Consider the following 17,112-nt stretch of genomic DNA (forward strand, 5'->3'; position numbering starts at 1 on the left):
CAGACATGTAAACACAGACTTGTCTCGCTGTGAGGGGGAAAGAAATATCTTTTGTCGTACGCCTACTTAACCCGCTAACAGGTAATTCATTGGTTCTCAACGGTCCTCGATGGAGGTCCAGGCGGTCCACAGCTAAATTATGGATATTTAGGAAGTAATAGGAACCAAGTAGACCCTTACGGATCTGTAAATCGGACTGTACAAATGGAACCGATTCCAATTGGTTCCATTTGTACAGACAGAGTTAAATTAAACATTTAAAGTTTAAACATGTAACAGTCTAGATAAAAATATAGTATCAAATCAAATCGGGGTACATGGCCTAACACGTATCAAACTGTGGGTCCTCAAAATTGAAAAGTTTGATAAAATCCCTTGTGGGCCATGTAGAGAAAGAGAGGGCTATTTTCTGTAAAGCCATGGCCATGACTTACTAGTTGTGTGACTAAAGTTATTTTCATGCACCCCCCCCCCCCCCCCCCCAGATGTGAGAACTGCGTGGAAATGCTGTTTGTGCGTGGCTCTGGCAACTGTGTGCAGTGTGACACGCCCCTGAGGAAGAGCAACTTCCGCGTGCAGCTCTTCGAAGATCCTACCGTGGACAAGGAGGTGGAAATCCGCAAGAAGGTGCTCAAAATGTGAGTATGGGAGTGTGTGTGTGTGGGGTGGGGTGGGGGGGTTGGAGGGCTGTATGTTTATGTGTGCTCACGTGTCTCCTCCCACTTCTTAAGCGGCCTTTGTCTCTGTCATTACAGTGTTTGTTTTGTAGACAATGAATCTCCTTGGGGGGGTGAGGGGGTTGAAATGTGAACGCTCTTTATTTTTTATTTTATTTGTCTTTTCCTTCTCAGCCCCACCCTGCCAGCCAGTGCCCTCCAGCCCTATCATTTGTTCTTTAATAGGTCCATAATTGACATCTAATATTATGTGTACTGTATCTCTTACAGCATGTTAAGTCAGTATTAGAACTGTAATGGAAGATATATGGCTAGAATCCTAGCCCATCAGTTACTGACGTTTTGACCGATATTCTGTAAAAAAGTGTAACATAGAGTGTGATGTGTTTCCTTTCACAGATATAACAAGAGAGAACCTGACTTCTCCACCTTGAAAGAATACAATGACTACCTGGAGCAAGTCGAGGATATAGGTGAGGCAGGCCTGAGGCCAGGGCAGAGGAGGGGTGGATGCTTACTCCCAGTATATTGATTTCTTCCTTGGCCCTGGTTGCACAGGCGGGAAGGTTTTTCCCAGTCGGTGCCAGCCAGGGTAACGGTCACAGATCAAGGAGAAGACCTGCCAACATTTGCACACATCTTTAAGGTCCCTACACACTGGGTTGGATGCCAGAGCAGAACCTCTGCCTTAAATGTTTCACATCAGCCTGTTATAGCGCCACCAAGATGCCAATGATTGCAAAACAATTGTTTTGATATTACTCCTACAGATTTTGTCCAAACATTACTCAATAGTCAGTCATGTGATCAACATAGATCTGTTCTCGATGTTTCATATTCCAACTTGATTGGCGAATTCTGAACATCATTGGCCCACAGTAACCTACCTGGCTTGGCGTAGACCTGTGCTTGGCGTAGACCTGTGCTCATTTGTGTGTGATAAATACTTTGGTTGTCTGTGGCATCAGTACATTGATACAGAATGGAAATATTTCGTCGATTTGGTAAAACTTTATCCGCACCACGGATAAAGGTATCATCAACCTGCTTGAATGAAGTAAGTTAGGAATACGTTTGCAGGGATAAATATTTGCCCACGAATAGGTCTATTCCGCATTTCGTTTATTTAGCAGAGACTAGACCTTACCCGTTCGAATATATGTGCTGCAAAATATGTGCAGAGTGTGGGTTTTGGGGAAAGTAACTGTAACTGCATGGTGCGTGCGTGAGAATATGTGGGAGCATCATAATGTAAGGAGCAGCCCATGGAGGAGTGTATATTTATGATGGATACAAATAATTTAACAGCGAGAGAGAGAGAGAGAGAGAGAGAGAGAGAGACTGCAACATTCCTAACTGTGAGAGAGGTGTGTGTGGGCCCGGGGCTCCAGATCCCATGGCCTGGAGGAACGGACCGTAACCCTGACAACAGGCTGTAGAGTGAAGAAACGCTAATAATTCGCTAGAATTTGGGAAAAATGAAATTCGGGCTCCGTCATCGTGTGTATAATGCTAATGACCAATGCCATGTTAAATTTGAGATCAGTCGCTGAAGCGAGTGAATAGATAATGCATTTTGTGCATTTTGTGACCTACTGACTGACTGACTGACTGACTGACTGACTGACTGACCTCTCTCTCTAATTATATGTTAGATGCCTTTAGCCTGATTTATACTTGGTCGTATGTTACTGTGCTGAAAATAGCAGATCTACAAGCTCTCATCACTGTGTGAATGTGTTTGTGTGTGTTTGTGTGTGTTTGTGTGTGTTTGCTCGTGCAGTGTTGAATTTGACAAACAACGTGGATGTGGAGAGCACCAAGCAGTTAATGGAACAGTACCAGCGTGAGAACAGAGATCTCATTCAGAAGAACAAGGCTAAATTGGTACGTGTTCATTTACCCTCATGTGTATTTTTAAGATGATGGGAGTTTTTGGTGATCAGGTTGTTGATGGCACTATCCACAGAGATATCCCAGCATGTCTCCTTTTATGCTAGTCTTTTACTCCCTTACGCATCTATTCTGTTACTACTTCTTTCATTCCTTCTCCCAACATTGAGTCCACTACATAATCACAACATTCCTGACCTGTGTTGCATTTCTTAACCCCTCTGTCTTTATTTTTCTGTGTCTTTACACTGTCCTGTCGGAATTAAGCAAATACAATAAAATATTTAAAAATAAACTTATGGGGGCAGTCTATAATGCTGGGTGCAATTGTGTCTGGATGTTTCCAACTCCAGTTGACATGGGTGTGTTTTGGTCATAATTAATAATTAAACCAGTCCGAGTGCTGACTCCCATTACATTTATAAAGCAGGTGTGCCTGCTCCATGCCAGTTGCTATTTAAATGATGGATTCAGCAATTGGAGGAATCGCAAACACATTTCTGCTGAGGAAAATTACAATAGACCATTTACATGAGCAGCATCAATAATGTGCTATAATGATGTCAGGAGAAGCAGGGAAATAAAAGCTCCCTGCCCACCGAAACATCACATGGAGAGGAGAGGTGGACCACATCACTGACAGCAGTGGCCATGCTGCTGTGGTCACTTTAACATACACAAAATAAATAATAATAATACCCAATTATCATTATTTAGGAGGAAATAGGTCCGTGGCACTTCCTCTTTAAGGTCTGGTTGTATATGTTTTTATACTTTATGAGAGCTTGGACCTCATTGTTACTCCATAGTCCTGTGATGTTCTCCATTATGTTGATATTCCTCCTTCTCAAACGCTGACTGACTAGTCAGTGATAAAACATTTTCTTAGTCCTTCCAACAAGGTCCCGTTTGGTATGATAAATCCCACATTCCAACGGGTACCAAAAATCTACTACTAGAACTCTGAAGAACTGGACCCGTGAATGAGAAATCCCAGAAAAATGTAAAAAGGTCTGGTAACTGGTCTATTTCTCATTTGACCAAATTTAAATAGTTCCCAGTGCCAACAAGAGTGCTACACAAGAACAATGTTGGTTTAATTTAGAGATCTCATTTTAGTTTGTATCCTTACATTTTCACTTACCACCCAACTTTGACCCAACAGTTTCACCTTTACTTCACCAGGCATTTAAAGCTTTCATAACCAAAGGCTCTGTTTCATGATGTTAAGCACAAAGTGGCACATTGGTCTATGTTTGAGTGGACAGACAGATGTGCCTCCGGCTACACCGTAAGAATCTGTGGCTTTTTGATTCCAGAATGTGCTGTACTATGCTTTATGCTCTTTTGTCTTCTCTTCTCTTTTTTTCTCTGCCTCATCAGACACGAGAGCAGGAGGAGTTGGAGGAGCTGCTGTTGCTGGAGCAGCAGGACAATGAGCAGAGACGCCTGAAGACGCTGCAGGAAGAACAGAGGCAGCTGCAGGCCAAGAGGAAGAATAAGCAGGCTCTACTGGATGATCTGGTGAGACACACGAATCTGCTGTTCATGACCATATTCCATATGACCAGATGACCATATTCACACGGTGGCCATTTAGCTCTAATGTACAGTACATCACACCCAAGGTACGAAACCCCATCCCCGACCTCAGTGTGCCAAAAGAATCCTACTACATAACCGATCATGTTGGAGCAAGACCAAATGATGATACAGAATTGTATGTGTGTTGTACACACACACACACACACACACACACACACACACACACACACACACACACACACACACACACACACACACACACACACACACACACAGAGAGAGCTCCTGGGCTCACGACTGGGAGATCATTAAGAGCTTATTAGCAGTCATTGCACTTCAGGGTACACTGTTGTCACTCGGCAATTCCAAAAGCCTCCTGGCTCCATTGTGTTGAGCTGCGGGCTTTGGAAGTGATTGTCCCTGCAGAGCGACCTGCTGTAGGACCATCACAGATAGCAGGCTAAGCTGTGTGTTTGTTTGTTTAAGGCACAGGGCCTGTTGACTATAGGCAGATGAGATCAGCTCTTACCCCCTGGGGGCTGGTGGGGGGTTCACTCCTGAGCTTTGACATCTGTAGAGCTCTGTGGGTAGAGGGAGCTCACTGTTCTCACAGGCAGACACTTAAGCCTGATTTATACTTTGTTGTGCGCCGGCTTGTAGATCTGCTATTTTCACCGCGCGACACTGGCACGCAGCAAAGTATAAATTAGGCCATATACAGGCACACAGATGGCAGTGCTTTGTTGCTGTTTCCCAAAGCAGTGATTAGCAATTGAATACAAATACCGTCACTTAATCCAGCACTAGAAACCCCTGAGGTCAATACATACATTTAGTTGCTTACATTCAACAACTAAATAACATAAACTCACACATGAATTTGAACTTGAAGACCCTGAATATATTACCATAATATTAATAAATCTTTCCCTAACATTCTGTGTATTCTGTTGAACCACATAGTGCTGTATGCCAAGATTAAGTTGATTTATAAAAAGTACTGTACATTGAATCACCTCAGAAAAGAAAATATTAATTAAAAAACGCATAAATATCTGAAATAAAGGTGAAAAACACAGTGAATGCCAAGCATTACGCATACACCAGTGTAAAAAGGAGTGTCTTAATATGGGATTTAAAAGAGTTACCGGGGGGAAGACCAAATAAAAAGTGATTCCAAAGATATGTCAGAAGATCTAAAAGAAGCCTGGAGGTGGAACAGGGGCAATGGAGGTCCGAAACATATTGTGTTACCAATCCACGTTGTGCTTGAAAAACAAATAATAAAACCGTAAACTGGATTCTGCATTTGACAGACAGCCATTGTATTGAGGAGAGTCTAGTATAGGAGAGATATGGTCCCCTTACTACAGACAGTGGGAAAATCCCAGTTGTCCTACGCCCAGTTGTCCAACGTCCCAGTTGTCCTACTGTGTCCCAGTTGTCCTACTGTAGCCTGGCAGTTATGTGTGTGCGCGCTGCTGGCTGGTTAGGCGGCGTTAGGCGGCAAGCGTGTAATTATTGTCCACGACATTGCAAGCGGCGCGAAGGCCATGCAGCGGACCTTGGTCCTGCTCTTCGCGCCCGAGCGAGTTACGAAGCCGTGGTGAATGCAATCGTTATATTTATGCCATCAACATGGCAGCGCACGATAAACACATGAATGGGATGAAGATCGCTTGCTTTACAGTCTGTTCGCGGACTAGCCCATACAGCCAGGCTACAGTAGGACAACTGGGACACAGTAGGACAACTGGGACGTTGGACAACTGGGCGTAGGACTAGCCCACTACAGTACGCGACCGCGTATTTCCCGGTAAACCTGTGCGCAAAGGTGGGGGCCGATGGGCAAGGAGGGTCGCGAGCTTATGAGAAACAACTAAAATAAGACCTTAAAACCTGGCGAAAACAGTTGCGTGCATTAGCGGAAGATGACGATAAAGGAAATCATTAAATAAAACATTAAATTAACTTCTGAAAAGCCTACACGGCCTTAAAACATGGCAAAAACAGTTGCGTGCAGCGCAAGATTAGATGAGGATAAATCATCAAATGGAAAACATTATAACTTCTGAAAAGGCTTCTAAGCCTACACTATAGCCTACTAAAAACTAGTGGAACCGCGATCTTGCCACACGTGAATAATTGTGGTTGTAAACAATAACTCAGACAATATAAATCCTTAGTCTAGTTGTGGGAAGTAAAGGTTATCACCAGTAAGACTCCCTAATCGGGAGATAAGCGACCGTAGGTGGCTTATCTCCACAAATAAGGCAAAAATGTGTTTTTCCAAAATCTTCCTGATCCATGTTGATGACATGAGTGTAGACATGCTGTGTAGTGATATTCGTGATTTTAGGGCAAAAACTGTAGGAGCAGTGTCCAAAAATGTGTTTTAAAAATCGGCCTGAAGGTGGCGCTACAATGGGGCCATGTGAGAAATGAGGGGTGGGGTCTCCGCGTTGCCTTGGCGGACGAATAGGTACCGGCCCCGGCTCTCCCGGACGCTCCTAGCCCGAGTTACGGCATTTTATGTGCGCTGCAGTGGCAGGGGGTCCTCCACTGGGGGCGCCACCACTTTTGCATCCGTTCTGGAGCACCAGGAGTCGGTGGTCCCCGGGAATTCCCCGTGAGCAGCCCCGTTGGGGTGGTCATTTGGTCATTTTTGCACATTTGGTCATTTTTTACATCTGGGGGTCCCCCAGGGACCCCGGGGGTCCTTGGAGGTTGTAGTTTGGCAGGCAAGGAGTGTGTGTGTAAAATCTGGCATGGATCGGGTCAACGGGTGCGGAGATATAAGCAGGGAAAAAGTGTGACATGTGACGTGTGAGCACATTTGGTCATTTTTTACATCTGGGGGTCCCCCAGGGACCTGGGGGTCCCTGGGGCTCCGGGGGTCCTTGGAGGTTGTAGTTTGGCAGTCAAGGAGTGTGTGTGCAAAATTTGGCATGGGTGGGGGCAACGGTTGTGGAGATATGAGCAGGGCAAAAGTGTGACTGACTCACTCACTCACTCACTCACCCACGGACAGCCGGTGGAGGTTTCTACAGTAAGTAGCTCCCAACGGTCGCAATCATGGCCCCAAATAACTTAAATATCTTGCAATTGGCGACGAGTCCCTTACTAAATCGGCAAGAGTGCCTCTCATTCTCAAAAGGCTCATTCTCAAAAGGCTAATAGTCAGTGGTGCGTGTTCCCCACACTCCCAAGCCCCCACCGTTGCGCTTAGGTTCACTGGGAAATACTCGGTCGCCTACAGTACAGTGCCAGTCAGGAGTCTAGCAGCTGCATTCTGAACTAACAGCAGCCCAGATAGAGTTAACTAAAAACAATCAATACAGGAGGAAATGAATGTAACACAATCTCCAGATCCTAAGATGAGGGGAAAGATACATTTTGCAATGGTTATAAGCTGAAATATGCTGCAATCCTCAGCAGAGTTGTTTTATCAAATGTTTAGGTCTGAATCAAAGATGATGATATGAGTACAGAGGTCCTAGTTTGGTGGCTAAACTTCTGCAGGAGTCAGGGTGAGCAAAATATGATGACCTCCATCTTTTCTTGTTCAGCTGGATTTAAAATCTTAACTATCCAACATTTATTGTCGTCAAGGACAGACACCTTTGGAGTGATCAGGTTTCATTGGAAGCTGTGGTAGGAAGTACAAGGCTTAACAAAAAATAGATTATTCACTTAGACTCTATACTTACTATAGAACTACTTGGTGCGCTCTTTTTTCAATCTACACCAAATCTATTACAAAATAAAAAAGAATAACTGAGCTATAAGCTCACAACGGGTTGAACGTTCTCGCAAAGCAGAGGCTTGTTTTTGTATTAAGCTGATTGTTGATTTATTTGAGCTCCCTTTCCCCTCTCAAGAGGCCTTGCCTTTTGCCATGCTGCAGCATTGCTTGGTTAAATAAAAGCTTGTAGATGCACTATTTTTGCCGAATGTTCCCATAGAATAGGGATTTAATGGGGTTCAAGTTGTTATGGGGGAGCATATACAGAGATTAAAATACCAGCAAGACTCCCTAATCGGATAAGCGACCGTGACCGTCAGGTCGCATACACAAACTTTAGAAGGCAATCAGGAGGGAATATGGGAAATGGGACAGATCCATGTTGATGACATGACTTTAGAGATACTGTGTACCGCTTTGCGTGATTTTAGGGCAAAATCTGTAGTAGCAGTGTCTAAAAATGTGTTTTGCAAGAATCAGCCTCATGGTGGCGCTAGAAGAGGGCCATGTGAGAAATGAGTGGAGGTTGTGGTTTGGCAGCCAAGGAGTGTGTGTGCAAAGTTTGGCATGGATCGGGGCAACGGTGGCGGAGATATGAGTAGGGGAAAAGTGTGACGTGACAGACAGACAGACAGACAGACAGACAGACAGACAGACAGACTGACTGACTGACAGACAGCCGGTGGAGCTGATTAAAATATGACATGAAATAGAACATTGAGGCACTCCACTGGTGATGGGTGCCAAAGATGAAGGAGAGTTCCCCATTTTAACAGAAAATATAATTTTATTGAATTAGGATATAATGAAAAATACTGTAGATCAATTACTATTAGATGGCATTAGGTTTCTTTTGCTATGCCAAGTATGGCTCCATGCTGATCTACCATGGACGTGCATCCCATCAAAAACGTCCTGTTTCTAGTATGAATGTCATGCCTGGGTTTGTGTTCCTTGACCTCTACACTTGGCAACTCTCCACCAGAGAAATTGAAATGTCCAACCTTGTCTTTTAATGGAAGTGAAGACGGTGCAATGACCTTGATTGTGCCCCCCACCGCTACACCATGTTAACATGGCTTGCATAAATAATATGGTGGCTAAGCTACCTCAGTGAATCCCATTCTGACAGCTATTGTTTTGGACAGAGTTCAATGAATTAAGGGTGGGCTATATGGAAAAGTACAATATCACAATATCTTTCTAAGCTGTATCACAATATACAATCTTATCACGATTATATTTTCATGTTGGTTTTTATGGTTATTTTCAAGTTACTTAACAGTACAACCACCTACAAGGTAACAAAAACTAAAAGAAAAGGGAGTAACAGACCATTTAGACCAGTGGTCCTCAATGTGGGGTCCAGGGACTCTGGGTTCCTTTTGGGAGGTCTAAATTGACCCTTACAAGTATGTAACTCTGACAGTATACAAATGAAACCAAATGGACGGGTCCATTGTATACTGTCAGAGTTGAGGGGAGACCTTGACTTTGTAAAGTTTGAGAACTACTGATTTAGACCAAAATGCACATTAAAATGAATTCTGCAATGAATCTCTGTATTAACAATTCAACAGGATTCTTTTATAAGGCTCCTTCATTGTATAATGATATATACGATACCTCTGAAAATGCATATCGTGGAGAAATTGTATCGTCTCAACGATATTTATCACCATATCGCCCACCCCTACAATGAATCACAGGGCTTGTGTTCTCAAATCAAACTAACTACTGTCATATACAATTGGCTTCAATATAGACATGCTGCACATATTCAATTAAATGCCGTTTATGTTGTGGCAGATCTAACACAATTAAAATGTGTAACTCCCGCATCAATGCACTCAAAAATAGACTAAATTAAAAAACACATTCAGAGGAATAATTTAGGAAAACCTGTAATTATTAAAGCAAGATGGCACACAGATGTAGCCGCTTTAAAAGCACATCAACTTGCACAGTGCACTGATTAACGTTTGTTATAATTTGTATCTTTCCCCAGGAGCGCTCTCAGCTTCCTGCTACCCTCTTATTGGCCCAACACAAGGACCGGGCTGCCCAGCTGGAGTCTGAGATTGAGAAGCAGAAGCAGACAGTCAAGCCTGCCACTATATTTTCTACTGGCATCCTTATGGTGAGTACAACAGTACGAGACATCTGGCCACGGTAGCTTTTTAAAAGCTTCTGTGTAGTTGCCATTGGCTGTACAGTCGCCAGACTGTACAGCCTGTGTAAGCATTGTGAACACACAACACAAGCGCTTGCTTTACCCATTAGTAGCACATGGCTAGCTAGTTAACCTATGCAGGTTAGGCTTTGTATGTGCCATTATTCATCAAGGTGCAATTTTAGATCAATGCTTTGGAGTTGTTTCCATTCATACACTGCTTAGGGGTCTATTCAGATGTTTTCCTAGACAGTTTTTAAGTTGCTTGATTCAATATACGTACGTAATAATATTGTTTTTATAGGCTTTTCTGCCTTCATTTTGATAGGACAGTGGTAAATGCCATGGTAAATGGTGCATTTATATAGCGCCATTTTCCAAGGCGCTTTACAATGATTGTGCATTACATTCATACATTCACACACACACACACACACACGCACACGCACACGCACACGCACACGCACACGCACACACGCATATGCCGATGGCAGAGGAAACCATGCAAGGCATCAACCTGCTCATCAGGAGCAATTTCAGTGTCTTGCTCAAGGACACTTCGACACTAACTCTGGGGGAGCCTGGGATTGAACTGGGAACCTTCTGGTTCCCAAGCGGCTGCTCTACCTCCTGAGCCACTGCCACCCCAGTGGAGAGAGACTTGCAGAAAATGTGTCGCCAGGATTGGAAATCGAACCCGGGACATGCTATTCACCTTAAAACTCAATGTTAATCGTATGAGACTCATTGAAAACAAATCCCTGGTTGTGTGTGATATTGTCCTTTTAATGTATGAGGAGATTTCATCTTAGTTTGCATTTTCAAATGGAAAAAAAGTAATCGAACATTGAAGGGTGCCTCATGCATTAGAAGGACAATATCAGTCATCAGAAGGATGTACGTGTCGTGTACGAGTCTAACTTGGTTAATAAAGCAACAACCTTTTGGGGTGCACACAAAAGCCTGAGTGGGTGTTAAAATAGCCCCAGAAGTGTTTTAAAGTGAAAGACACCTAGATTGCTTCTGTCCCTTACGTCGTTAAGTGGGAGGAGCTAAGAGTAAGACACGTGCCTCCTGCACCCTCACATAAAGACCAAACAGAGTATCTCCAGGAGGTGAGACACGTCGGGCACGGACAATCTCCTCTCGTGTGCTACATGTGTGAAAGGGCAACGCCGGACATGTCCCTACCTGGTTCTCTGGACATCGTCCAGAGTTCATATATATGAAAACTGCTTTAATGTTGGCTGCTTGTTGACATTAGGCTGATGCTAATGCTTCTGAGCTTCAAAGGGAGGATGTTCCTTAGTGTCTATTTAGTGCTCCTTTTGTACGGCAACAGGCCCTCATCCTTCTCAGTCATGTCATCACATTCCTCCAGGCAGCCATCGGGGCCCACAGAGGCTGTATGAGGGCTGAGGGTTCTGCCAGGTCCCTGTGTCGGCTTTGTGCTCATGGTGTCTGTTTTTCATTCGTTTATTTTCATTTTCGTGTGATGAGATAGTCTCGTGTCATCACCCCCTACCCCTGAATATACACTCATTTTTGCGCACTCACTCACTCACGCATGCACACGCACGCACACACTCAAGCACACGCACGCACAGTCGCACACACACACACACACTCAAGTACACTCAAGCGTGTGCGCGCGCGCGCACACACACACACACACACACACACACACACACACACACACACACACACACACACACACACACACACACACACACACACACACACACACACACACACTCACAAAACAACCCTCATGGGGCGTAGCTGCCTTCCCACGGTGAATTGGTGCGTGGGAGAGATCTCTGCTATAGTGCTTACCTAGGTTTGACTCGGAGTCACAAACTCAAGGCTTTGACACACTTAAGTACTGTACTTAAGTGAAACTTTCACTCTCACCATAGTCACTGAACCATTCAGCCAATTTGATTTCAGAATGATACAAGTGATCGAAGCAACGTAAACACTCCCAACCAAGTTGAAAACTAATATTATCTTTGAGATCATTTCTTAAAAATGTAAACATCTTTTACCATCCACCATGTCTTTAGGGTATGGTCAAATGATGGGAAGTGGCCAATGCCTGATGAGATGAAAATTGCGCCCAAGTTCAATTGTTGCGTGATAGCACGGGATACAAATTTGCTTTGCAAACGAAAGACAGAACTTGTCACTTGTACGGAATGGAAGTAAATGGAACACAAATATTAATTATCATTAGTGTTAGACTGTATTCTTACTCCTCCAAAGTTAAAAAGAGACAATGAGCCCAATCCATCTTGCCAAAAGTGGAAAAGAATCGAGTCCAGAAACTCTGGATCCAATGGAGGATATTTTCCTTCTCTCTGCCCTTGATATGCAGCGTGAAGTTAAACTTGCTGATGGAGAGAGAATCAGTATGATGGTGTTGCTCTTGGCTACTACAACTAGGCCTCATTTTTCCTCACCCCCACCACCCCCTGTCCTTTTCTCTTCATCTCCCCAGCTCTAGCTGCTCATGGTGGGGTACAGCTCTCACCATGTGTGTGTCTGTCTGCCTGGCTTCGCTGTGAGACTTTGGGTCGGTGGGGAACGTGCGGTTTTGGATTTCCCTCCACCTCTGCCGGGTCCATGAGACTAACTGTTGTTTGACTTGGTGGGGATTCAGCCCAGAGTGGTGGATTCCTGCAGAACCCTGGAATTCATTTATTTATCTGTTAGTTTGTGGTCTTCTGTTCCAAGTAGGGCTTCAGTTTTTCATCAGAAGAAATTAGAGGGAGAGAAGGGAAAAAAAAAACACCACACGTTCTTAAAAGTCAGGCTGTGTTTCCATAAGACGTGTTTGTTCAGGGGTTAAGCTGATTCCGCGCACCTTTCTTCAGTGGCCATCGCCGTGTCAATACACTGCTGTCTTCTGAAGGACAAGTGCAAAAGCGAAACGGAGGGAATGTGATGAAGATTAATGGTTGGGGGTACGACTGATTCGTGACCTCTCGTCTTTCATTTTCGATGTGCTGCTGCTGGTTATGTAAGTTCACCAGTTGCAGAAATCCGCCCACGCACGCGCCCATGCATGCACACACATGTCAAAAACACAGTCCATCGACCCCAGCCTCCGCCCCCCCCAGGCCAAGGTGAGCCGTCACAGGGGGAATGACAGATCTGTGTGTGTGTGTGTGTTTGTGTGTGTGTGTGTGTGTGTGTGTGTTTAACCATCCACTCCATGGAACGTGAGGGTGCTGGCTGCCAGCACACCTCCAGCTTGGGTCTTTAAATAAAATCAAACCTCGGTTCGAAGTGGAGCGGTGAATCTGAGCAGCTATACCGTGTGTGTGTGTGTGTGTGTGTGTGTGTGTGTGTGTGTGTGTGTCTAGTCTGCACAATAGTGCCATAGAAGCTGTGTGTGTGTGTGTGTGTGCCTGCACAACAGCGCCCCTCCTTTAACTTGTGTGTTGTGTGTGGCCACTCAAGGTATTGCCAGGCTACAGACATAGCCAGCCACCCACCCACAGACATACCTGTCTATTGGGAGCGCTTTCACCGCTCCAAAAATAAAAATAAAATATTATCTAATAGTGCACCTACATGTAGCTGTGCCATGGTGTTTACTGGCCCTGCAGCAGACACCATAGCAGTGCTTGGCTTATCCAGGGTGATCTCCTAGCACCCGTCAGGTTGGTCTCCAACCAGGAGTCCTGTGTGTTGTAGAAAATGGTGGTACAGTACATGTCATGTGTATGTTGGACTTGTTGTCTCCACCAGCCGAAGGCATGGGGGAGAGTATGTTTTCCCCTTCGTCCGTCCGTCCGTCCGTGCGTCCGTCCGTCCGTCCGTGCGTGCGTGCGTGCGTCCGTCCGTCCGTCCGTCCGTCCGTCCGTGTGTCCTCGCAGTTTGTGTGCACCTAATCTCAGTTGCCGTTGACCCGGTCGCTGCCAAAGTGAGCACACACATTCCCTGGATGCCAATCTAGAACCTCTGCCCTAAATCTTTCAAATGGGCCTTTTCTAGCGCCACCTAGTGGCCGATGTTCGCAAAACACATTTCTGTGCACTACTCTTACAGATTTTGTCCAAAAATCCTACAAATCGGTAGGCAGTATCTCGACAGTCATGTGATCGACACGGATCTGTTCGATTTTGGATATTCCATCCTGATTGGCTATGATTGGCTTCCAAAGTTTGTAGGATTGAGCCGTTTTGAACAAAATGCCTAAAAAAATCACAAACGCAAAGTGCAATTATCATGAAATTGCGCACACACGTTCCCACTAGGTTGAGGAAGAAATGCCACTTCAAATTTTTGAAATCAGCCTCATGGTGGTGCTATAACAGGCCGATTTGTGGTTTTACCTATAACTCCACCGATCAGTTTCAAACTTTGTAAGCGCACTCCCTAGAGGCTAAGGATAAACCTTTGCCCTGCATTTTTCACATCAGCCTTTTATAGCGCCACCTTTGGGCCGACTTATGTAAAACACATTTTTGGATATTACTCCTTGAGATTTTATCCAAAAATCACGCAAATCGGTACACAGTATCTCTATAGTCATGTGATCAAGTCCGATCCGTCTGATATTTCATATTCGATCCGGATTGGCTAATATTAGCTTCCAAAGTTTGCAGGATTGCTCAGTTTTTGAACAAAATGCCTCAAATCATCAACGCAGCTTGCGATTACCGTGAAATTTGCCACACTTATTCCCACTAGGTCAAGGAACAAATGCTGCATTTTTCACATTGGCCTGTTATAGCACCACCAGCAGGTAGACTTTAGCAAAACACATTTTTGGAATACAATGCTTCAAATCATGCATGCAGCGTCCGATTGCCATGAAAGATCTAAGGTGAAGAACATATGCCACCCTTTTTACACTGGCCTATTATACAGTAGCACCACCAGGACGCCTGGCCTGGTGGAGACCTGTGCTCGGAAGAGCACTGCTTCTAGTTATTAGTGTCATTGCTGTAGGTACTGTAGTGTCGTTGCTATAGGCCAGTGTTTCTCAAACTTTCAAATTTCAAGGTCTCCCCTTAACTCTGACAGTATACAATTGGAACCAACTAATGGAACTATTGTTCTTGTCCATTTTTATTTCACCTATAGTAAACCTTTTTACGGTAAACCTTTATTTCACTTATAGAGTAAACCTTTTTACGGTAACTTTATTTCACCTATAGAGTAAACCTTTTTACGGTAAACCTTTATTTCACCTATAGAGTAAACCTTTTTACGGTAAACCTTTATTTCACCTAGAGTCAACCTTTTTTCTGTAAACCTTTCTGTAACCCCAAAAGTCCATTGAGTTCAGTGGACGTTTTCTGTAACCTTTTCTGTAACCCTGAAAGTGCATTGAGTTCAATGGACATTTTCTGTCCCTGTTCACAGGTTTGGTCATGCTTCACGTGACATCGCAATATGTAATATAAATGGTAAGACAGAATTAATTTCCCTGCGTCAGTGCAACCACACTTGCAATTTCCTAGAATTGCACCTCTCTAGTTAGTCTAGCAGCAGAGGCCCTCAGATTTTTAGATGCCCCTCCCCGACTTCGAGCAAAACACAACCATATTTTTCTTTTAAGATCTCCTATAATTAAATTCATTGTTGTGTACAAGTACAAGTATGAGGCAAAGTGTGTATTTTTGGCTATTCTCTAGTCTAGACCTACCCCAATCTCTGAAAAGGGTTGAATAGGGAAAAGCTGACGAAAAAGCCTATAACTTGAGCATGCTCACTCTTATCCTCATCAGATTTGCTGAGGTTTTAACTAGGTTTCTACCCTATACCTCCGAAAAGTCATAATGTAATTTACCCAAAGAAATACAGAAATATATTCCTTTAAACATATCTTTAGTTTAGGCATGAATTGTACTTTTGTGGCGGTGCCGGGACTCCTTTACTTTCTCATTTACTGTACAAGAAAAACAAATTCCTGTCAAGTATGCTGTTACTGCATTGCCTAGGATGCTATTGAACAATAACCTGTGGTTGTACTATGGACATATCTTGTACAGTTGCATTTCAAATAGGATTTCTTTAGACATGGCCCACACCTGAAAAAGACAAATTAGATAAATTCTCAATGGGAGTTAGGCGTTAATTAGGAGTTAGTTAGGAGTTAATGATGGTCATCATTTTTGGATTGGGAAGTCAAGGTGGCTGTACTACTGTACCACATCACCAAACTATGAGAATATGAATATCCCAATAATGTAGTTGTGTATAAAAGGTATATGGCATAATATATATAATATGATTATGTTTGCATGTACATCAAAACAAGCCATTTAAATCAGTATATCCTACCTAAATCCAAGTTTGAGCTTGTCTTGATATGAGCAATTGATAAAAGTATAATATAATAACGATGATGATGACGACAACAACACACTGTCATGGCTGTCCGTATTGAAGTTTAAAAAAAGGCTCTCTCGGCAGCCAAGGAATCTTACAACTTTACCCTCCAGCACCAGTTCACCCATCCACACCTCCTCCACCTACCCCTATCCCAGGAGGCTGCAGATCACTCCAAAGACCCCTCCCTCTTGTGCACAGCCACACCTGGAGGTAGCCAAGCAACACCACCTTACCCTCATCATCACTGGGGAGATTAGAGAGACTGGTCCTGCAGTCTCCCAATGACACTGACACGTATACTGGATGAGTCGAGGGCCGAGCCAGCGACCTTACGATTCCCAAGGTTGCTTGTTCAAAAACTAATTTTGAAATGGTTGAGAACCACTGGTCTAGGACAGTGGTTCTCAACCTGTGGGTCAAGACCCCTAGGGGGGTCCCCAAATTATTTTGGGGGATCCCCAGATGATTAACTTAATGTCCAACGTTGTTTTCTCACTCAACAGTAAACAAACCAACACAGAGTTTAAGTGTCTTGAGGGTATTTGCATGTTTCTAAAGTGACAATTTAAGGACTTTTTAAATATAAAGATTCTCAAATATTAGAGGCAGAAATTGTGAAAATAGCAACGCGAGGCATTGTGAGCATGTAGATCTGCTATTTTCACAATAGAACCAACCGTGTTATACAACGCTAGAGGTTCGGGCCGGCCCTCACACCTACGTGGCAT

The 17,112-nt window shown here is 43.9% G+C and overlaps 1 protein-coding gene across 1 annotated transcript in view; it reads left to right on the forward strand.

Annotated features, from left to right (window-relative positions):
- The window catches only part of mnat1 (MNAT1 component of CDK activating kinase), a 58,656-nt gene that overhangs the window by 7,525 nt on the left and 34,019 nt on the right, over nucleotides 1-17,112 (forward strand). Inside the window, exons 2-6 of the mRNA XM_080750419.1 lie at nucleotides 486-638; nucleotides 1,077-1,150; nucleotides 2,461-2,564; nucleotides 3,954-4,094; nucleotides 9,869-10,000. Of these exons, the coding sequence (XP_080606545.1) occupies nucleotides 486-638; nucleotides 1,077-1,150; nucleotides 2,461-2,564; nucleotides 3,954-4,094; nucleotides 9,869-10,000 (604 nt within the window). The remainder of the gene's footprint in view (nucleotides 1-485; nucleotides 639-1,076; nucleotides 1,151-2,460; nucleotides 2,565-3,953; nucleotides 4,095-9,868; nucleotides 10,001-17,112) is intronic.

The sequence above is a fragment of the Nannobrachium achirus genome (genome assembly GCF_963921795.1).
Source record: "Nannobrachium achirus genome assembly, chromosome: 20".
Lineage (NCBI taxonomy): Eukaryota > Metazoa > Chordata > Actinopteri > Myctophiformes > Myctophidae > Nannobrachium > Nannobrachium achirus.